At 40.2% G+C, this 23836-nt stretch overlaps 1 protein-coding gene across 1 annotated transcript; it reads right to left on the bottom strand.

Annotated features, from left to right (window-relative positions):
• Window positions 1-10729: 10729 nt before the first annotated feature.
• prox2 (prospero homeobox 2) lies at window positions 10730-22003 on the bottom strand. The gene is made up of 5 exons (XM_088305679.1): window positions 21953-22003; window positions 19198-20762; window positions 16061-16168; window positions 14753-14947; window positions 10730-11569 (listed from the first exon to the last, which is right to left on the bottom strand). Exons 2-5 carry the CDS (start codon window positions 20722-20724, stop codon window positions 11402-11404), a joined length of 1998 nt encoding a protein of 665 aa, XP_088161805.1. The 5' UTR covers window positions 20725-20762; window positions 21953-22003; the 3' UTR covers window positions 10730-11401.
• Between the last annotated feature and the right edge of the window lie 1833 nt (window positions 22004-23836).

Raw genomic sequence — 23836 nt, 5'->3', positions numbered from 1 at the left:
TCTCCCATGGTCTATATTTACATTTCAACTTCCGCTAAACAGGCATGACAAACACACATAGCAAAGGCCCTGCCGCAGTCGCGTCTCATTTGCATACACTTTCCTCTCTTCCAGACCAGACCGCGCTGGTCCTCTTCATGCAAAAGTTCCTGACATGTCGGCAGAAGGCACAGAGCAGGTGAGAGAGAAAGTGAAAGAGTGAGACACCAAGAGAGAAAGCGGGAGACGGTGCTGGGATGCTGAGAGCGGTTCCACTGAGGATGCATTTCAGCTTTCAGGTGAGTGTCCATCATTCAAGCAAAGAGGATGGGTTCATGGCCTTTGCAATCCATCCATGGTAAGGGGGTCTTCACAGTGAATATAAATATATTTGTGTGAGCGTGTCTGCGTGCGCTCCATGGCCAGGGCCACTCTTGACAAGCCAACAGCTGTTAATTATGAATTGGCCCGCAGAGTGGGAGACAGGCTGGTGAATATGCAGAGCTAAAGAGGCACGCAGAGCCAATGCAACACAAGTGTCAGACCCCGACTGCACCTGGAGTGGCAGAACTTGACCTGGGTGTCAATCATTGGGAAAGGCCAGGCAACATTACAAGGATTGCTTGGATTTGAACCAAAAAATGTCATTTGACTCTTGTTAAAAATAAACTAGTACGTAAGTAAGTAAGCAATCGTAATACACAAGAGCAAATTTGGTCATGTCAAAAGAAACGCCAATGTTAATTTTGTCGTTCTTCATTATTGTGCTCCATCAACTATTATAAGAGGGAAAACTCACTTGCATTCAAACCTATACACCAGGGGTGGGCAAACCTTTTGATTGCTGGGCCACAGTGGGTTATAAATTTTGACAGAGGGGCCGGACCAGGAGCAGATAGTTGGAGTGTTTTGGTAACCTCACCTCATCGGAGAAAAAGAATACATTTAATTTTAAATGAAAATGAACGAAAGCATTAAAACTAAATATCTGTGTTGGACACACCAGCGTGTTTGGAAATTAAAACATTAACAAGCTTTATTCATTTAATTTTTTTCAAGTTTGCCGGGCCGGATTAAAACGTTTAGTGGGCCGCATGTGGTCCCCGGGCCGTAGTTTGCCCACACCTGCTATACACCATTCCTAACATGCATGTTTTTGCTGTGTAGGGGCAATCCACATAGAAGATCCAAACTCCACACAAGAACTTTCAAATCAAACAAACTACAAAAAAAAAAAAAAAATCTAACAAATCAGTTTTGGCATAAGAAATGTCGGCAGAAGAAGTAACATTTCAGATCTTTTATGAGAATAAAGTGCTTATGGGACTTTACCTGCCTGCAGTCACTAATCAGCTCATACATTTAAAAAAAATTAACTATTAAAGCTCCATAAAACACACCGTATGAGACGCCCTTCTGCAGTCACGATGACAAGCGCAAAGGAGGAAATCACGGATGGTCAAATATATGCTTTTGATTCTGTACATTTTTCCTACATTTTTGATTGGCGGGCCACAAGGGGTTCTAAAATTTGACAAAGGGGCGGGACCAGGAGCAGATTGATGGAGTGTTTTGGTAACCTCACGTCATCATTGAAAAAAAATAGATTTAATTTTAAATGAAATTGAACAAAATCATTAAAACAATATATATGTTTTTGAAAAACCACAGTATTTAGAAAATATACCATTAACAAGGTTTATTCATTTAATTTTTTTCAAGTTCGGCAGGCCGGATTGAAATGTTTAATGGACCGCATGAGGCCCCCGGGCCGTAGTTTGCCCACGCCTGATCTAAACATTTTGAATAGGAATCAATCGCGCACAAGTTATGCAAAAGTGGTAACCTGTCCACTTCCTGGTCCAGTCACGTCAAAAACATGAATCAAGTGTTTATTGCTTTGCAATGGCAATGAGGAAGAAGGCAGAAGCGAAACAGATTGTATAAGTTACCATAAAGAGACATGGACAAATATAAAAGAGTCCCTTTAATGAGGCAGTTACCTCAGGGGTTATTCACAATTATTTGCCAACCTTTAAAAGCCCACACTCCTCGTTGTGGTTACCTCAGAGGGCCCCTGTGTGTACACACATTAGGACCAGGGTTAACAAGGCCTGTGCCTCTTACGCCAGGAACATCAGAAGGAATTTTAATTAATTTTCCACTCTTCGGAGCTGAATCCGCGTTAATTTGCCCCTCAAGGACTTTTATAAATTTCATCATTAATAAAATCAGACATTCAATTAGAACCAAAATCCAGATGTTTCATAGCAGTACTGGTCCAATTGTCCCTTTTTTTACTCAGCTAAGTGAAAAAAAAAACCTAATTTCATTAATCTAATTGTCATAACTTTAAACATCTCTTAATTAGTTCAAATTAATATGATTAATCACAATCATGACAAAAAAACGCATTCAATTACAAGTTTTCAATGGCAAGTGGATGTGTCGAGGGTGATAGGGGCATAAAGGATGAGGGCGGGAAGCAGAGCTGGCTCCTACAAACGGGATTGGTCGCGATTATGCCCGTGACTGACAGGTTATCAATCATATAGCACACTTTTAATAAAGGCTGCTTGAACTCTCGGGGGGTGACGGTGGGTCTTTCTTGTTTTATTTCTTCTAAACGCTTTGCAACTCCGCTTATTCCTCAATGAAATATGATCCTCATGTGAATGACTTCAAGTGCATATTTTAATGAAGAGACATACGACTAACTCATCCATATGTAAATCAAACGATGGCTCATCTCCACTGTCCCATTATTGTGGAAAATTGCACATGTTTATGTGCTCAAATGAGATCACTTTATTTTCATTTGTCTGACTGTCGGAGCTTTCCAAAACAACCTCGGCCCCCTCTTCGTTCCTTCTTTTCCCCAACTCTTCGGTTCAAACAAAGCAGGGCAGCAGAAGCATGTCGCCATTTGTCACACACCACTGTGGCACAAGTTGAGCAGCAGGTCCACCCTCGGGTGTCCTGTGCCAGGAGGGAGTGCTACAGCTGCCAGTCTCAGACAGGTTTCCTCTTGTCCCATGAGCTCCCCGAGGACAGGCCACCCAAATGTCTCCATGCAGTCACTGAGGATTTGGGTCTGGGATTTCCACCACCCATCTGGACAAACGGCTGCGTTTAGGAGCCTGCTTTGCTTCTTTCACCCTGACGAGGAACGGCAGTTGTAATGTACAAATATTTTGTTACTATACTTAAGTTGGTGGGCAAAACGTGAGTATTTGTAATTTTAAAAAGAAATAAATAAATAATTATAATGCTTACATGGTATTTGAAAACAAAATTGTTACTTTGTCGTCCTTAATTTTTCAAAAACAGCCAGGTCACTATTTTTTTGTAATGTTAAAAAAAAAAAATTTAAATAGGGGTGGGATGCTGTTAGAAAGGAAATACCGAGGGGTATGGACTGAGATTCCGATTGATTCAGATTTTTGCGACAGCCGATTCAGAGAAGCAGATACCGCACCGTTAAAACATGTGCTCATACAGAACCTTTCAGTTTAGTGTTGAACTTGGCAGAATTTAGCTTCCAGCAATCCTGTCCAATGATTTTTTTCTTCCCCATAAAATATATAATTTTGTGTGCAAGTAATCAAACGTGTATTATATAAAACAGGGGTGGGCAAGCTTTTTGATTGGTGGGCCACAATCGGTTCTAAAATTTGACAGAGGGGCCAGACCAGGAGCAGATGGATGGAGTGTTTTGGTAACCTCATCTCATCGGAGGAAAAAAAAATACATTTAATTTTAAATGAAAGTGAACAAAAGCATTACAACAAAATATATGTCTTTGAAAAACCACAGTATTTTGAAAATAAAACATTAACAAGGTTTATTCATTTAATTCGGCGGGACGGATTAAAACGTATAACGGGCCACATGTGGCCCCCGGGCCGTAGTTTGCCCACGCCTGATATAAAATGTTTACATAAAAAACATTGTCACTTTTTACTTGAGTACTTGAGTACCTTTCCAAGTCTGCAAATGTATACGTTTACTTCCAAGGAATTGAATCAATGCTTCGACTTTTAACAGAACTTTTTCATAGTACTAATACGTACAGAGTATGGACTACTTTCACCCCCCTCTGATGGAGAACGATGACAAGGCCCGACTGTCTGATAGAGATTCCCACCCCAGGTAGAGTCAACCCAAATCCACTGGAGCATTAGGCATCGCTACATAGCATAGCTACATATGTTATATCAATGTGACGGTGCTTATCATGCAGCTCAAGGGCTCATATCCTTTTACCCAATGCTTATATCTCACACTACATTGGATCCATGTCTGATGTATATCTTGGCTGACAGCGCAGTTGAAAGCCCACAGCATGACAGACATGTAAAAAGTAGACATTGTATACCCAAGTGTGCTGAGAACCGTATACCGAGGCTTTTAGGTTGTGTTCGTTCCGCATTGGCGTGTTTACAATTGTTGGCAGAGCTCTGTGATTAGAGGTTATTGGACGACGGGCCACTGCCGCCGCACTTTTTGATTTGGGTTGTTGCAACCACATGGGGCAGCATATGGAGCTATTTCCTCTTCTCTCTCCCCAGGACTTTTTAGACATGTCAGTTAGGCCATAATCATGCATTTTTCTGCATGAGGGGAGAAGTGGAGAGTCTGCACCAAGCTGGCTTCTTTGCCCCAAGGTGCTCCACCAACACAGCCAATCAATAGTGCCCATCATCCGTGCGTGCATGCACACATGCAACATATACAGTTTATCAAGGGCACGTTTCCAGGCCTTTTTTTGATCTAGTCCGGTACGCAGGAGACAATTTCCTTATTGTCCATTTAATTAGAGAGGATGGAAGCTGTCGGGTGGACCACCGAACCTCAATGGTTCAGCCTTCAGGAAACGCAGGGACAAAAGAGACATTTTTCAAGGTCTAAGCCCACCCTCCCCTCATATAGCGAGCCATCTCGGAGTCCCCAGCCACCCTTGAGCGGGTAGCACAGCCTTCCATGTGCATAAAGTTGAAATAAACTGCAGTCTGTATTTTCATTGGGGAAAGTGAACCCAATTTACACGCTGCTCCATTGGAGATGAGCACTCTAGCGTGCACCTGCAGGTAATCTCGCCCAGATTCCCCCTTTGTGTCCCGCATTATTGTTGAAATAAATAACCTTTCACAGCAATCAGCGTGGGGATCTTCACTTAAATTATCGCCACACAGATAGCTCACTCATGATCTGCTTCTATATCCATTAACTATCTGGGAAAGTGATTTATTGGTGAAGGGTAAGGAGGGGGAAAGGTATGAGCGAGAAAGTGAGGGAGACGCTTTGGTAAGACAATAGTGCCCTCTACTGATTCTAAATAGTACTGATTTCAGATGATCATATATTCAGGCCTGATGCTCTGATCAAGTTTGGGGAATTGGTTCTGTGTCTTATGTAACCACAGGACTGTTTATCTCTGTCTATCTAGCTTCTTTAATTAAAATAGTAAACAAAATGGGAATCAACCTTTTTAGCGATGCAGGAAAATGAGAAACTAATCCCGAATTTCATCACAACGGTGCAACTAAAGTTGACTTTAGTTTTGGGCATTGTGCCTTCGATGTGCCAGGGCTCCAGTAGCTGCCCCCACCACACCCCGCCTGCCTCCCCCCACCCACCTCGGCCATCCTTCCTTCCCCACACTCCTGTGATGTGTCGTTACACGCTCGGCTGGCTCCTCTTCCATGACAGACTGTTACTTCCTGGAGCGGAAACGCATTTGATTGTTAACATCTGGGCCATTACAATTGCAAACTAGGGCTCTGTACATCAATCAGGAAGTGATTTCAAAACAAAGAGACCATCCTCCAATCAATCTATTGGGAAGTAGGGGCATTACATGCTCCTGTAATCCCGGCTAATTAGCGGGATAATGGGAATGAGATTTATGAATCTGCTGAGGAGAGTGGAGGTGCGAGGGCACACTCAAATTAGCAGGGACGCATGCCAGGCCATGCTGCAATAAGAGGGTGTGCTCTCGTTGTTTCTTTGCAACATGGCCACCTTTGGACATGACAAAACTAGGAGATGAGCACCTGCTTTCAGTGAGAGGCATCTTGAAATATTTGTGATTGTTTCCAAGATGAGTTTATCGTCATCAAGCCTTCTGTCATTAATCAACATCATTGGTGATTGTCTTATTATAATTGTGGAACTTGTGATCACTTAAGACAGAAATGCTTCGGATTTGTGAGTTTTCATGGTTTTGTTATTACGCACCTCCATAATTCATTGTGTAGACACTGAGCTTTAATTTAGGTTTCACAAAAATTTGGCATTCAGCTTTAATGATTTTGATCGTGATTGGTTGATGAGCAGTACGGCAGCTCATTCATAGTCAGCTGGGACAGGATGCAGCTCCGCCATCAGCCGTCTACTGAATACAAGTGCTACAGAATATTGGAGGGTGTATGTGCGAGGTTCAACAGTTTTGAGAATGAAGGAGTGGTTGAATCGACTCTCCGTCCTTTCTGTGTGGAGTTTGGATGTTCTCCCACTTGTGTGAGATTTTTTCCACATACTCTGGTTTCCTCACACATTTCAAAAATACATGCATGGTAGGTTGATTCAAGAAAATAATTCCTTAAGTGTGTACAAAGTCAGCTGGGATATTATTCAGCACACCTGTGAACCGAGTGAGAATAAGCATTTTACACTGCTTAGTGCTTACTATCATATTATTATTATGGATATTATAGATATTATACGTATTATCAATCGATCTGTGAAATCAACAGGACTAGCAAACAAGCAGCAACTGAAGCAATTTACATCTAATTATTTCTGTGTATCTCAAAAAATAAATAAATAAATAAAATGTACATATATATATATATATATATATATATATATATATATATATATATATATATATATATATACACAAATCATCACTCCTGATTTAAGGCAGCCATCTTGCTTTTGACCTTTGGCCTCATCAAGGAGAACATACCTGTAAACGCAGCCACCACACCTGGCCCCTGAGGGGCGCACCAACCAAAAACATCCATATAAGTTTAAGACTTCAAAAACCGAACTGAACTACAACAAAGGCACAACTTCTACATGAATGTCTTTCAATTATTAACAAATCAATTAATTTAATCCACAGACAGAAATACGAGATTTACACAACTGCCGTCAGAGATGGTGGCTCAAACAATTGGTGTTGATGTGAATAAACCGTCATAATCTGTTCTAATTGTGCATTGTGTGAATGAAACATTTTGACACTGTGACCTGAGAGTTTTACCCTTGTCTTTAATGCCTCCCACACTTTCAGGTGTCCTCGTAATAGAGCATGACGAACTACATTTTACTAAATGGCTTACAGTATGTCAATGCGTGCGTGAGTGCGTGTGTGTGTGTGTGTGTGTGTGTGTAAGTTACAGTCTGTATCCCAGGAGCGTAACAGCGTGGTGCCACCCTGCAGCATCTTCCTCCCCAGCGGCCCATGGGCCTGACCTTGCCTACTGGCTGGGGACATCTTCTATTAAAGCAGCGCGCCGTGATAAGGCCATTTCTTTTCCTTCAGCATCCCTTTAATGTCATCCCTGAAATATGAAGTCATTAAGCGATATTAAAACAGTGCTGACAAACTAATTAACAGAAGACATTATACGGGATGGGCTCGATTAATCCGCTTTAATTGCTCTTTTAAATGGAGGCCCCAATTAAAATTAATAAAGATTTACTGGTGATCGCACCAAACTACGCCAAGAAGTGGATCTCTGAAGGGCAGCCTAAAGTCAGGCTCCCCTATTGTCAAGTTGCTCTCCATTGACTCATGATGCCAAAAAAAAGCTTGTATAAGAGCATGAGCGTGGAGATTAAATAGTCCGAATGTCTCAGACCTCCCGATTCACTGATTCCATTCCTCTGCAGCCTCCTGAGCCGCTTGATCCCGTCTTCATCCTCCCTGTTAAAGAAGATCCACACACACTTCACTTGAATGGAAAACGGCGCACGCTGCTGTGGATTTTTACATACAGCAGAGGAAACACAACAATGCAATGACAATCTTCTCTGCCTCTATATGCTGAACCGTATTTCATTTTTAAAAGTGTAATAAGTGAGGTCCAATATCTAGGCAGGGTCGTGTGCAATATCTTCGATTTTCACTAGATGGCGGTGTTCATCTTTCCTGTGGGTAAGTTCAACCAAGCAGCTTTGAAGTATGATTCAGTAGGCTCATTTATTTCTCTGAAACGCACATTGAGTAAATTGCTGTGTGATTTTCCATTTCAATTTCATCTAGCTATGCGGCATTTTTCATCTTCATTACTGACACACTTTGCTTCATCAAATACATATTTCTTTTATCGGGCCATTTAAGTGCTTTAAGCCTTGACTGCCAGAGGCAGTAGAACAACTGAAGGTATTTTTCGTTGTTTTCTTTCATTATATCAGAGGTGACCAAGTCCTGTTCTGAAAATGTCACCCAACAAATTAATTGGAGCAAAGCTCTTTGCTGCAACCGGAGGCATTTTAATTGTATTGAGGATGTAAATCAATTTGCGGAAGAAGGCAGCTTTAATTGAAAAGACATGTCTATTAAAAGATTAGTATAGTTTATTGTTTCCTGTCTTTCTCATCACCAAATCCAACTAATGTTTTAATTTCCTTAATGTTATCATTTCTGATGTAATTGGTGCTTGGCTACCTAACAGCGTTTCCAATTAAATGTTTGTTTTTGTTACCAACACATTGACAAGAAAAAGTGGCACTTGTGCATTGTTCTCTGTTGTCTTTTCTCAGTTCGCAGAACATCTTGTAGCCTCGTGTGTCAGAAACACGTGACAAAATCTGCTTTATTGGCCAGCTATGGCCAAAATCAAAAGAAATTTGGTTCCAACTGTATGTCTAGAACACTGATTCTCAAAGTGTGGTACTCAGGCCCACTCTCGTGGTATGCAAAAGAGTCAATTGAAAAATAGTTCACAAAATGTAAAGGGGAAGTCAACCCAAAAAAATCTTTGCAGTAAAATGTCCCATTTGGTTTCACTAATTGAAACATGGCATTCTGATTAATATTGAGTTTGTGGAACATGAGTAAAGCAGCAAAATCTCCGCCACCCCATAGGGCAGCCATTTTGTCACTTCCGTCTACAAAAATGACAACACAATTGCTCAGGTGTCAGGTAACGACCAATCACGGCTCATCCGGTTTCTGAAGTTGAGCGATGATTGGTGGTTATCTGAGCTCTGAGAAACTGTATACGTAGCCAGATGAGGTGGCTCGGGAATCTGTTTCAGATGCATCCTGCTTGCCTCCATGGTGCGATGTTCTGGAAACATCCAATCGGGAGAAGATCTTAGGAACAGCGCAGGACACGCTGGAGAGTCTGTATCTCGCGATTGGCTTGGATTCCCACAGAAGACTCAAATAAAGTGGCTGGGGAAAGGGAAGTCCTAGCTTCCCCATATAAATGAATCTCGTGAGCCGATTCCAGATAAGCGGAAGAAAATAGATTGATGAACGGCTGGTTGTGTGAATTATTTATAGAATTATTAGAATTCATAACATTCTGCACGTGTATCAAATTGGTGTCCAGTGACTGTTTCTCCACAAGACCCAAACTTGATACACTCATATCAAATTGAATCAACAATTGTGTGTTTCGTTGTGGTTGAACTCTGAGGTGTTTAACACATGCGAACATTTTTCCTTGCATGTGATGTTGTATGGAGTTAAGCAGAGCATTATTGCAAAATGTTCCTTTTTTTTTTTTTGTGAAAGAATTTCTCAGAATAATTTGAATGTTAAAAAGGATTTCCTCAAAGTTTTCCAATAAGAGCATTGAAAAATGATTTTGATTTTCATGAATTTATCTAAAAAAATCTAAAGCTTACAGTCACTTTCTTGTGTCACTCATTCCCCGTTTGAAGACCCCCATCAATAGATGACAATGAATTTTAAATAAATCACTTTCACACTATTTGGATATTGTGTGAATAAATAGCCTGTTCAAAAAGTTGGCCTGTTCTAAAAATAGCTCACAGATGATGGGGCATTGTGATTTCCTTGGAATGCGGTAGAAGTGATCAGTTCCATGATACTTACAGAGATTTGTTGATAGTAACTGGGTGCTACCTTGCTAAATCCTCGTTGAAAAATATTTATTTCAGAAGTTTGTATCAAACTCGCAGCCCTAATCAGCACCCATGAAGTAGGTCTTAGTTTTAAAAAGTTTTGTGACCCCTGCCATAAGGGCGTCAAAATGCGTGGCGTTTTTTCGTGATTTCATCCGACTTGCGTGCATGCTTTTCCAATCAGTGTGCTTTGAGCGGCCGGCTGCCTGGAAGAAAGAACCAGTGGGTTTGCGGAATTCTGCCTCGGTGGCACAACCGTGTTATGAGGTCACCTCGGGCATTAGTCATGAGGAGGGAATGCATTGTGGCTGTTTTTTAAGAAAATGGCATTTGTCGGCATCCGCAGTGGCCGCACAATGAATGCAGGCCTTAGAAAGTTGACTTGAATTGGCTACGGGAACAATGTGGACAGAATAGTTGGGGTCAACGTGGATTAGAGGCACCTTCAGGGCTCGGGGCCTGGACGCAGTATTTTCATATTTCAACATGTGCAGCTGAAAAGAAAGCTTTTGAACAGAATTCAATGAGTGATTACTGTGAAGAAAAAAAACATAAACCAGTGGAGTTATGTGGTAATTTAGAGCTTCTTTAATTCCGGTATTATCCATTACAATGTATATTACTGAAATATCCGGAAGTGATTGTACTTTACATTTCCAAACTTTGTCTATGATAAATCATTTCTTTCCACATGCACTTTATGTTAAGGAACTCGTGTACAGCAAAATCACAGAACATGACACAAACAGCATAAGTGCGTGTTTTTTTTTTTCCCCCTCACAGCACACAGCAATGGAAAAAAAATATATACGAGTCTCAATAAAACCATCTAAATCAGGATCAAGCTAAAATATAGTTGACAATGAAGGGATGGTCATAATGAACAAATACAGTAAAACAATGAATTATTGTTTTCAATTACAAATTACAATTTGTTCTTAAATAACAGTAAGTTAACTTCACCCATAGTTGATCAAGGCGATACAGTCAAAGGGCTCACCTCGAGTTGATGGAACTGGAAAAGAAGGATTGCATTTTTACTACAAACTCAATAATTGTCTAATTGTACTGAGGCAGATTATATAAGTAAACACAAACTCTATAATACACAAAAAGTATCAATAATTCATTCCATTTGATTCAACAAGAATATGAACAAACTACCTCTAGTCATCCAACATAATCCAACAGCTACATTTCACTTCACTAGTAAAAAGCACTACAAGAAATGATCAAAATACTGAAGTGACTAACTTCCCCCGTCACCAGTTCCTACAATATATTTGTCATCATGGATTTCCATTTGAGCCTACAAATAGGAAGACGTCTTGAACTCATCTGGGACGTCACTGTCCAGTTTACAGATGACCTTGTAGATGGCCTTTTTCCACGAGGGGTCTGTATCTTTGGCCACAGAAATGGCTTTGTAAAACTCATGCAGAGTGATTTCTGCAACCTCGAGGAATTTGTCTGGAACCTAGAAAAGATGAGAGGTGGAAAGACTAAGTTAATATGTTAGAGCTACACAGAACGAGGTTAAATAGAAACTAAAATGTTCCACCACTATTAACTATCGAGCTTGAGAAATTAATCATTTCCCGCAGCACTCCTAAGGATCTTTCACGGCATGTCGGTATGCCAAGGTGATGGAAAATTTAGCCACACATATTACAAATGCAGTACAGCAATTCTTGACATTAAAAGCTGTTTTAATTATCCTGATCTGACAAGAAGGCTAAATGTGAAGTTGTTCTTCAGTTGTTCACTCGAGGACAGTAGTAATAGATTATTTGATTGATAAGAATTTTGAGCAAGGAGTGGAAGTAATTGATAACTAATCCAGTCTTAAAGCACGTAAGGCATCTTGAAGTAGTTTTTACTTTAAAGATCATGACTTCGGCTGTGGATGTTGTGTTTTTGTGATAAGCATTTACTGTCCTATAATTAATTTATTGAACTTTTTCTTCAAATCGTGTAATAACTATATCTAATGTTTTATACGCATGCGCTCTTGCACTTTGGGAATGCTATCAGTGAGGTTTTTACTTATTGTTAATTTGTTTAAACAATTATATTATTACTACTATTACTATTGCTATTACTACTACAACTAATAAAAAATATAATAATAATAATAACTATTATTATTATTATTATTATTATTGTATTGACAAACTTTCACTTGTGCATTTTGTAGATGCAAAAATTTGCCTTTAGTACTTTCCACCTAAAACAATTTAGAGTTAATTTTCCCCACGGTCAATCAGGGAAACCTTAAATTTCAGTCAGCTTAATCACAATTAAGTGTGAGGCAGACTGTGTTTTTCCTTTTTTTTTTTAAATTCCTTTTACTTAGAAACACAGCAATTAAAACTGAAATACGAAAATTGAACTACTGATATGACTGTGGTGTTCTGATTGTGAATTATTGCTCATTTACACCCAATCCTTGGTCCCAGCAGACAAATTGTTGGGGAGGTTGAAATGAAAAGTTAATGATTAAAGATAAGAATTCTTAGAAGCAGTCACAATACAATCAAAATGGATTCCAACATTGTGCTCCTTATGAAAAGAAGTCCATTCACATTTTTCCAAGTATAGACACACACACACATGTATACGCACACGCTCACACACATCAGACAATAGACAAAAATAATTAGCAATGACAATGGTGAGATGAGACAAACATTTTGTTCTACAGTAAATCTATGCACATCATCAACAAAAGAATAATGCAGTTGCAAAAGATGCTGAGCAAAAACTGTCTTGTTTCCCATCAACTGGCCCGGCGGTCAGCACCAGTTGTTGGCATTAGTTATTTTTCTTTCCCCTCATCTCCTGACACAAAGCATCCCTGGGAAAGGAATGTCTTAGTCCCAAGGTAAAGAAAACGGTCCCATCCCTTTCCCACTGAGTGGCCTTCTGCCTCGCAATCCACAGCGTCTTTCTCAGCATTCCGCATCAGTAGCAATCTCGGCCTCGCTCAGGCGTACGGGTCCTCTAATCCGGAGTTGTTTTAGTGGGATTTTGCGGCTTCCTCTTCCCACAGTGTGATAAAGCATCATTCTGAAGTTTAGATAATGGCGGCAAAGGCTGGCAAGCCGCAGGTGCAATGTGACACACAGGTCAGTAGGAGGACGTAGGTGAGCAGAGAGTCAGTTGCATGCAGGAGCTCTGACATGCCTCTGCAACGTAAAAGCTCCAATGATGATGTGGCTATTTTTTCGCTAATCATGTGGATCGCTATCCAATTTGTAAATGTACTTCTATACAGGGATGAATGATTTAGAAAAATAAAAAAATTATTACTTTTCATCCCCCCCCCTCGATATTGCAATTAATTAATTCATATGCGATTCACAAACGCATTAAGTTAATCCGTTAATTTTTTTTTTAAACATACAAGTAATGATTTTATAAATTAATCTCATGGTAAAATAAGGGCAAATGAACTTGAATTAATTTGAGAGACAGTTTATCACCTTCAATTAGCCTTGTTTATTTACGGCACTAAATCGTTGGACTTGCGATCTTTAAGTGTTCACTAAAGACAACTTCACAAAATTCGACATACAATGTATGTGTGTGTGGGTGCGGGGGTGTGTGTGTGTGTGTGTAGGTGTGTGTTTCTTTTTTTTTAAAGCCTACCAACCGATCGAAGCAGTTGTTTTGGAGGAGGACATTACCAAATTGAGCCTTAACGATTTGAAAATTGCGTTTGACTACATTGCGATGTCTATTTGAATTTGATAACTTAGACATCGCGACGTCTATACTCCTGGCTTGGAAGTTGCATCGTACAGCCGTGAGAGATAGTCTTCAGATCACCTCACACTTTTTTAACTATTAACTATTAAACATCCATCCATATAATGCGCTTTTCGTCATTGAGGGCACGTATAAACAATTAGGCTGTTTGATAATCAAATGTCTTCCTTCTTTTTTCCAGGCTGATTTTAGACCTGGATTTAGTACTGTGTCAGCAACAATGAAGGTTGTGAATGCTCTTGCACATATTTTGAATAACAAACATGAATGTGTTCTTTTTAAAGCCTGTGACATAATTGAGCATGCCGTACTTCTATAGCAGTATGATATTTGGGGCTGACTTATTCTGTTGGCAACAGGTAGATACCCAGGTTTGTTGTACCTTTTATGAATTGGAAGAGCATTAAATTGTTCTGCCTGTCATCACATATCCGTGGCAACGATAGGTGAACAAAGAATTATTTGTAATTAACAAAGAATAATTTTCAGACAAATCAAGTGAAACTGGGTCACTCGGGCCACCGTGCCTCCACAAAATTGGATCCAATGAGCAAAATGCATTTGCTGAGTTTGAAATGACCATATTCTAGCGACCGTAGAGCACTTTTAGGGACTATAAAACGACTTTGAGGTTTAAGCTATTGTTGGGCTCTAAATAACTAAAGATAAAGATAAAGATGTCCTTTATTAGTCCCACAATGGGGAAATTTGAAGTGTTACAGCAGCAAAGATATAGATCACACAGAGTTAAATCTCTATCATTTCTTTAAAACCTGAGCAGATGAGATGACAAACCCATGTCAATGAAACCATAACCTCCTGGGCTGAAGTAACAATAAAACATGCAACATAAAAGATGACGACTTATTGACCGACGAGCAGCACTCACATGGAAGTCATTGGCCTTGTTGTAGTGCATGTTGAGTGCACGGAATAGCTCGGAGTCTCTGCTGACGGTGATATCTTTGACTTCACTGATGCCGTCCACGATGGCTTGGCGGGCAAACTTCTCCATTTGGATGTAGTAGAACTCCCTGAAGTTACTGAACCACTTGATCAGCTGAGATGTGATGCAGCGATTGAACTGGAGACAGGGAAAAGAAAAATAGAATAGAAGGCAAAAGAAATGACAATTTTGAGAGTAAATAGTCATTTGAAACTTCATTTCGATAAAAATGAATTAGCTCTAAGGTTTTAAATCAAATCAAATCAATTAAATGGCCTTTGTGGCAGATGTGACTTATTGAAGGCTCTCGCAGTAATTGACTTGCATTCAGTACCTGTGGGGCAAAATTCCAGCAAATAGTCTGTCAGCCTATTTATACGAGACACAAATTGCGCTGATCTTTTCCCATCAATGTCCAGAGTAAAAGAAAACACCTGCCAGGCCTGTGTATTTCTAATCACAGTCTTGACATTAGTCGTGTTGTTCTATCTCGTCATCCAGAAAGATGAGTGAAAGAGGAAAAAAAAGGGCCTAAGGGCTGGGCAGGCATCAAAGACGCTTCTTCCCACTGGTGTGAACGCGATGTGCTAAGGACAGAAGGAAGCTTCCCTCTCGCTGACTCGGGCTGATAGGATGGAATCAGACACTGGGATTAAGCGCTCTTTTGTTCCGTGCCACTTCCCACCGCCGGATTGTAAGCAAGGAGGAGACGTTTGCAGGCCGCCGCCACAGCATCCTCCCCCCTGACCCGGGGGTCAACATAGATTGGGAAGCAGGGGCCCAGACTGAGGGACGATAAGCGGGGACAGAAGAAGCATTTGGGAGAAATTTCTAACGCGGCATGTATGATGGTGAAAAGAAACGAAGCAAAGACAAAAAGAACGGATGCCGGCTGTAAGAACGGACACAAGACCGAGGCCAACAGGATGTTTTGTTTAGGGCCAGCAAGTCTCTAATACCAACTCTGTTGACACTCAATAGCAATGCCTTGCCTACAGAGTCCTTTGTCACTCCATTTGCTGACTGGAGTGGCTTTTTTTAAACAGAGAATGGCTCTGTATCTCCCTTTGCCCCCAGGACACACTAGCAGCTCAGCGGCTTTGTTATTTAAACCCTCTGCGTTTTTGTCTCTTTCCTCCGACACACTGCGCCTCTTTTCAGTCGCAAACACACACTGACAAGTTGATGCCGGGAGTTAGATGCAAGAGAAACGGTCCGAGAGGTCGTTGAATGTTAGGTAGAGTATATTACCTTGACATCAGGGAAGAATGTCTTCAGGACATTGGAACTGGGGTAGCGAGTGTAGAAGAACATCAGTTTGGCCTTCTTCAAGTGACTCGGGGTGAGACCCTCCTGGATGTTCATCATCACGTTAAGACAAACACACGGACAAATAGAAACGTGCAGAGCAGTGCAAGTGCAAGGTGATAGTAGAGCAGAGTATTGTGTTGCATCAATCTTCAGCTAAATTTAATTTGGCTGAAGACTAGCTCGAGTCAATAATGACCCGAACATGTGCTTATTGGCAAAACAGAATTACGAATTGGATTAGGGATTTTTAATTAGCAAGCAAAGCACTTCATGGCTGGCTGTTAAAACCAAAGAGGAGCTAATTTAAAGCCAGCATATGTCGCACCCTCTTCTTCTTTTTCTTCATTTTTACAACAAAAAAAAAAAAAAAGTTCCAGGTGGTTCATTTTTACTTCTGGCTTCTTTGTTCTTTTTTTTAAGTTTGAAATTAAAAAATATATATTTTTTCAGAAGGGCTATACACAACAATTTAATGAGCGCTGCTCCTGTTTGAGTTTTTCTCCCCTGTGGCAATGAAGATGTTATGGAGCATTTCCTCTGTAGTCCACCAACATGCCTCAGGTCACAAAATTTCTTCATCAGGCCACAACATGATACATTTATTCGAAAAGCCTACCTTTCAAACGGAGATGTGCGGATGAAAGATTAATGTACTATTGTTCAAAGAGAAGCAGGGCCGCCAAAAAATCACCATCAAATGTTTCTCTCGCATAATCAACTTATTTTGACTAAATCAATTCCTCCATCAGGTAATCAAGCAATGGATGTGAGCGGAGCATCTTGTCCCCTACGGACTTTCTTTCAGTGTTCACACAAGTCAAAGCTGCTGCTGTCATCTTGTACGCTTGTAAAATTGTGTGCATTCTGACAAAGGTACACGATAACATATACTCAAGACAAGAGCTCAAGTGTTGTGGTTGGGAGGCACTTGTGGTTTCCACCAGCACTCAGATGTGACCTTTTCTATGCACCCCCATCACTATGATGATGGAGAAATAGATCCTGAACCTTTTCAAGTATGAAAAAAAAATGATGCTTCCTGAAACAGGACACGATGCTTTCTCTGCCTTTGAAAAATTGGCTTTTGTTCCTGGCAATTCTTATCAAAGCCTTGTATTCCTTTTTATTTGTCTTTTTGCGGACTTAAAGTCATTATTCGGCTCAGATTAAAGAAGATGCAGTAATTTTCGATGGGAGGGGGGAGCGAGATCAAAGAAATAAATTCTCCTTGAAGTTACTGCCGCTGCCCGTTCTAAAACTGACCAGCGAGTCAAAGCTCAATTATAGTGAAGGTTGCATAAAAACATAAGACATCACCAAACATTGTGTCGATATAACGATAGGCCGACTATATTGATTTGATTTACGGTAATTGACTCGCCTCTTATTTTTCAAACATGTTTTTTTTAAGAGATGTTACAATACTCGTGAATACTGAGAGATATGCATAATAATGGTATTGTTTTTTTTATATTTTTCTAATTATTATTTTCATTGATCTTAAGAGTTGTGTAGTGGTAGATATTGCTGTCTTTCAGATCTGTTCATTGCACCCAACGGATCATGGTGCGGATCATGAAGGGAAAAAATAACAAGCTATTCAACAATCATTAATGTTACAAACATGTCAAAAGACAAGGAGATTATTCAAAATTAATCCGGAAAAAAATGGGTTTTTTTTTTGTTTTTTTGTTTTTTTTAGGACAGATCTATTGCCTACTTTTCTCGGAACAAATAATTATCTTCCTATTACTCCATTGCACGTCCAATCAGATGCCACTCTATCGGAAATATGAAACATAACATCTGGAGGTGTATAATCTCAAGCTCATGAAGAATGATGTCAATTGTGTTGAATTGTTTACTAATTAATCATGTTTTGAGAAGATTAGGGCAAAAATGAGTTATGTACTTGCCTGCAACCAGCAAAGATGATTTTAATTTAGTCTCAGGCAAAGTTTGGACACTATCTGAAGTACAGGAGTAGTAGTAGGAAGGATGCCCACACCCAAAAAACTGAATTTAACCCGATATCAAGGAAATATTATGTAAAGAAAATCTAGCATCCTTACTTTAAACAAATTAATTTGTTTAAAAAAAAAAAAGATTTCTTTAGAAAAGGGAGGTGAAATTACCAATACACGTATGACGGTCTGACAGTTCAAGGTGTTTTCCAATTGCCCAGGTCACATGCACGGCCGACTGCATCATCCGCAAGGGGTGATCGTGCAGTTTACGTGTATAAGCAAAATTTGCGACAATCAAATGCACTGACTCCAGCAAGTCAATTTGTACTTGAACAATATGTGCAACTCGCAACCGCCCTGATTTTAAAGGGGATGAGGGACGACACTTCGATTTGCCGAGAGTCTGCAGTGTTCCATCCCACAACGGCGCAAACGCCCTCTTCCACTTGTTATTAATAAAGTGAGAGCACTGGTTTAGTTGTTCTTTTTTTTAAATAATGGAAAACTGTTTGGGGGGGAGGGATACTTGCTGCGACCCAGACACACCCAGTTGAGTTTGAGATAGATAGATAGATAGTTAGATAGATAGATAGATAGATAGATAGATAGATAGATAGATAGATAGATAGATAGATAGATAGATAGATAGATAGATAGATAGATAGATAGATAGGTAGATAGATAGATAGATAGATAGATAGATAGATAGATAGATAGATCATAAGTATCCACCCAATGTCAGAACCACTTATCTGAAAAAAATAAATGATTGGTTGTTAATTTCGAGGTGATTAAAGTAATTTAGTCAACTGTCTAACTGTCTTCTCATTGAAGTTGATATCTATCATTCCTTGTTGTACTCATTTCATTTACTTATTTGATATTTTACCACTGTGAGACACGCTCTCAGCATTCACAGGTAATTTCTCGCGGGTCTGCCCTTTCAATTTCAAAAGATTTTAAAAAACATTCTGTAACCTCTATGGACGACTTTCTTATTTTTTTCAAATTTTAAGCCAGTTCTCCTACCATGGGTGAGAACAGGCTGGATCACATGAGTAGGTGAAAAGCAGACATTCTGTCTCAATGGCTACTTTGGTGAAAGGATATATTGAGAGACATGTAGGGGTTTCGCTCAGCCATATTTTGCAGCTCCCCACACTCTAGCTTGACATGAGGGAGGCAGAGGGCGTCGACCGTCACGGGTCCCAGGGCGGAGGAACGAGGGTGGTGGCTGAGGTGACTGGGTGTCACTTTGGATCTCAATGCAATGGTGTCCCAAGGTAGATCTACTGGGTCTGGAGAGGACCTGTCCATTGAATGGGGTATGCAGTGGAGAGCCCCAAAGTTAGAATGTGGCCCGTACTTCAGAAGGTGCTCCAGGATCTGACTATCATGCAGGGGGGCACTGTAGTTGAACTGGAATGGCGTCTGGTGCACTGGATAGGGCCGCTTCACTGTGGAGGTGACCGAACTCAGAGGTGTTGTCACTGGTTTGCGAACGACGAGTGAGAGTGCTTCAGTCTGGTCATGGTGTGCCTCGGAGTTATCATAATATTCCAAAGAGTGGGACTTGGTGGGACTCTCTTCAGTCTGCTGGTGCTCTTGCATTGAAGCATCTTGTTGGTTCTTTCTACCAACACTTGAACTGATCCTCACTTCTGGAGAAGGGCACATTCGCTGTTGATTGGACCCATCGTGTACTGATGAGGACACCTTGGTCAATACTCGGTCGACACAGTCATTCAGAGCTGTGGACAACTCCTGCTTCAAGATTTCCCGAAGGTTCTGACTCTCTCTTTGGTGAGCCAGATGACCAACTACTTTACTTCTATCGTCACACTCTGAGCTCAGCCTACTCTTCCTCTCGAAACCATCTTCAGTTCTCGTGTAGCTGCTTTCCACCAGGGTGTGACAATCAGTGGCTACAGCTGCCCTGTCGTCGGGATCTGCTCCTTCCTGCTTATAAACTTGAAAGAATTTTTCCTGGAGCTGACGTAGAAGCTTTTGCATGCTGTGGAGTTGCTCTTTCAGTTTGTGACACTCCTCCTCCTTGGTGTTAGTATCATCGCAATCACCTTGAGTTTTTCGACTCGCCGGTCCTCCAATGCTGTGCTCCTGATGTTGAGGTAGCCGTTGCTTGCGTTTATTCTCCCGGTATGCCTCTCTAGACTCTCGGGTGTCTCGGGAATCAACGTCGGGCCGCTCACTGTCCCCATGTGCCCTGTTGCTAGGAGAGCCTGCCATCACCCTGATGATGTTCTCCACTCTGGCTCGCTTGGCTTGAAGGTGGTCCGTCGTAGATGGGTCTCCCTCGGTGCTGCATCTTGTAGACATGTGGCAATTGGGGGAGGATGCCTCCGTCGTGCTGTCTTTTGATGACACACTGCTGCGGTCCTCCTGCCCAGAGTCAGTGGCAGTAGAGTTGGAAATGTAGAAATGGCTTTCATCAAGTGCTCTTTTGCCGTGCATGGTCTTCCGGAGAAGTTGCGATATGATCGAGCCGTTGGAGTAAGAGGAAAGTGGCTCATCGTAGATGTTTCTGCGTAAGCAAGGCAGCAGGACATTGTGTTTGTCATCCTCCAGACAGCTTTCATTGGAGTTGTGAATGCTCTGGTCTGAAGGGCTGAGGTTCATGTTCACTGAGATCTTTACACCCTTTGCAATATCGCAATCTGAAAAGATGGAGAAGGCGGATCTCAAGTAAGTATGTAAATAATAATAAATGCATCTCAAGTCGCATAAAGAAAAAAAACAATCCTTACACGTTCAACATTTCAGAATATCTACTGATATTTCTGCGAACAGAAATGGAAGCCCCGAAAAGATTAATCAGTTTTATGGTTGTCGTATTTTTTATAGGTTTAAGAATCTTGATCAAACTGTTACAGACTTCTTCACCCTTTAACTTGATGTAGATTTAGAGTTTCAATAATGCTTGAACACGAAAATGAATGTTGCACACAGCCAAAATGAGCAAATCGATGACATTTGCAAAACCTTAATTGGGAGCAATAAGAGTTTCCTCCTTTTGATCTTGCGGCAATAACACAGAAAAAGATTGTACAGCATGTCTAAATTATTTTGCGAATTATTATGTATACTCTGGTTTTGTATCAGTAAACAAACATCCCTTCTCTGTTTCATTTTCATTGTGTCCTCTCGTAGGCTTTTATTTCAAGTGCATAGTGTATATTTAAAAAAAATTACCATGGACCATATGTGTATTCTTAAAAAAAACAATTCAACTGGAATAGAAGGAATTTTTAAAATACAATTTTGATTTGTTATTGTACATTATGCGATAATGTTTAAGTAAAATTAGCGATGAGGCTTGTGTTTGTGTCTGCGTGCGCGCGCGTGTGTGTGTGTAAGTGTGTGTGTCATTAAAATACTGGAATTGTCTTATTCCTTGATTCAGCAAAAAGGGTACAATGATGCACAATTCGTGTAAAGCAAAAGTGATGAACACATTTAGAATAGTTTCTAAAATGCAAAACTTCACATGAAAATGACTATTAGAATTTTTTTTATTTAATTTAATTCGCAAAACAGTAACTGTATAAGGAGTTTACATAAAAGTATTTATTCTTTAAAAGGCACACATATCTGAAAGAAATGTTAAAATTTTAGGCATGGGGAAAATAAACTATTTTAACTTCAACTTATTTTTACAAAACGGAACTTGCACTGTCTTAGAATTAAATCTAATTAAATGACAACAGTGAAATAAATGAAAAGTTTGAGCTGTCACGTGATCACTGCTTCAGAACTAGAACAAGTCACAAAACAACGGAACGAAAGATTTGGACATTAGCTGGTTGGAACAAAAATGAGCGGGTAAAGTGACAAGGAACCCCCTTACCTGTTGCCGGGCTGGTGGCCTCACGCTCACTCTGATGTGAGCAGTGCAGGAGCAGATGCATTGTAGTGCCTGAGGAGGCGTGACCATGAACGCATCACTCACGAGCAAAGTTGAGTGACAGCACGCGCTGGCTCGTCGGACCTGCCAACATGCATCACGCGATGCTTGAGGAAACCTTTGGATTTCCAAATGTTCAATTTTGTAAGATTTATCTACAAGTGGAAAAAAAAGACAAACTAAAATGTCAAGTTGGATTTGTAAAACGAACATGTTGGACCACATCATTCTGAGATGGGGTTGGAAAACAATGTTAGACGTTGCAGAATATGTAAATTAGTTAAAATAGTAAAATGTCATTCATGCTAATTTTGTACTGTATTGCATCTACTGTATTTAAAGTAATGAATTAACTCTGTATTTATTTTTTATTTTAAATCGTTTTTTACTAATAGTTTTGCATTTTGGTTTGCCTTAATAAAAATAATTAATTAATATATTTTAAATAGATTCAAATAAACACATAATTAATTGACCGATGATTTAATGAAATAAAAAATACATTATGTATTTTATTATTTACAGTAAATCAAATAAATTATTTATTTTTGCATTAATGATGAATACTTGTTGACTGGAAGAGAACCCAGTAGGCTGTATGTGGCCCACGGGTCATACATTGCACCCACACCCCCTTGTAGTCTTTCACTTAGGGAATAAAAAACAGAATAAACACAATGTTCTTATATGACAGTTCATTTGGCATACTTGAACCTTCTTATGTGATCTAATTAAAAAATGTTGTCAGAGATAGGGATCAGACAAATCATATACAACTTAGAGGTATTTCTTCTCCAGTCACATACAGCCTGGGGGAGAGTGTGTATGTAAGATACTGTCAGGTTCGCCAATTTGACATATAGGGTTCATAGCTGAAAAGGAGAGACAAACAGCTCTTGTGGAGACAGAAAGGTTAACAAAGTTTATTTGACAACTTTATCTCCCCCCCTGTTCCTCGATGCTTTTCACACATTCCCTTTTATAACATCGGGGAATCAGATTACACTTCAAGAAATCAGATTACACTCAAGGGTGGTACAGTTCGTCTTCTCAAAAGATGGTTCAGTCCGGTTTATCATTGGGGTGTCGCCATGGATCGCAGCTGACTTTGACGTCAACATCCTTTATCAGGACCCAGTTGCTTGCTTCAGACTTCGATGCCAACTTATCAGGGCTCTTCAAGATGTTGTTTACTTCATCCTCACTTCTGAAGAAGTGCCACCGCCCCGCCAATTGCAGACACCTCTCTGCAGTAGAGGTGTCTCCCTGTATCACCCCTCACACTGCAAACACTCAGCATAGTTCACTATATTAAACTGCAACATGTTATATGCACTACATATTAAAATAAGCTGCATCACGGCAAATGTATAATAACCTCTAAATATTATTCTAACAGATACGAAAAGGCATTGTATTCTAAATTTTTTTTAAAATTAAAGAAAACATGGAGAAGCTGCATTTAGCTGTCATGCAGTTATTCTATGTACTCCAAATAGAAGTGAAGTCAGCCCGCTTTTAAATTCAGTTTTAAAAAACATGCGGATTAATGTCTTCTCAACAACTTTATATAATTTTATTTACTTTAATCTTTACTCTTTACTTTTGAATATTCTGAAAGTTTTTTTGGAAATTTGTTTCTTTGTCAATGTTGTCAACGTGTCATGTCATGTCATTATCCACACCGCTTATCCTGAACAGGGTCGCGGGAGGGGTCTGGAGCCTATCCCAGCTGACTTGGGGCGAAAGGCGCACTACACCCTGAACTGGTCGCCAGCCAGTCACAGGGCCGATGTTGTCAACGTACTGTCTCTTAAAAAAATGTAA

Source organism: Idiotropiscis lumnitzeri, chromosome 1 (assembly GCF_059441095.1).
Source record: "Idiotropiscis lumnitzeri isolate Australia: NSW breed Sydney's pygmy pipehorse chromosome 1, RoL_Ilum_1.0, whole genome shotgun sequence".
NCBI lineage: Eukaryota > Metazoa > Chordata > Actinopteri > Syngnathiformes > Syngnathidae > Idiotropiscis > Idiotropiscis lumnitzeri.
Note: the sequence above shows the minus strand (reverse complement) of the source record. Positions and strands in the feature narration are given on the sequence as shown.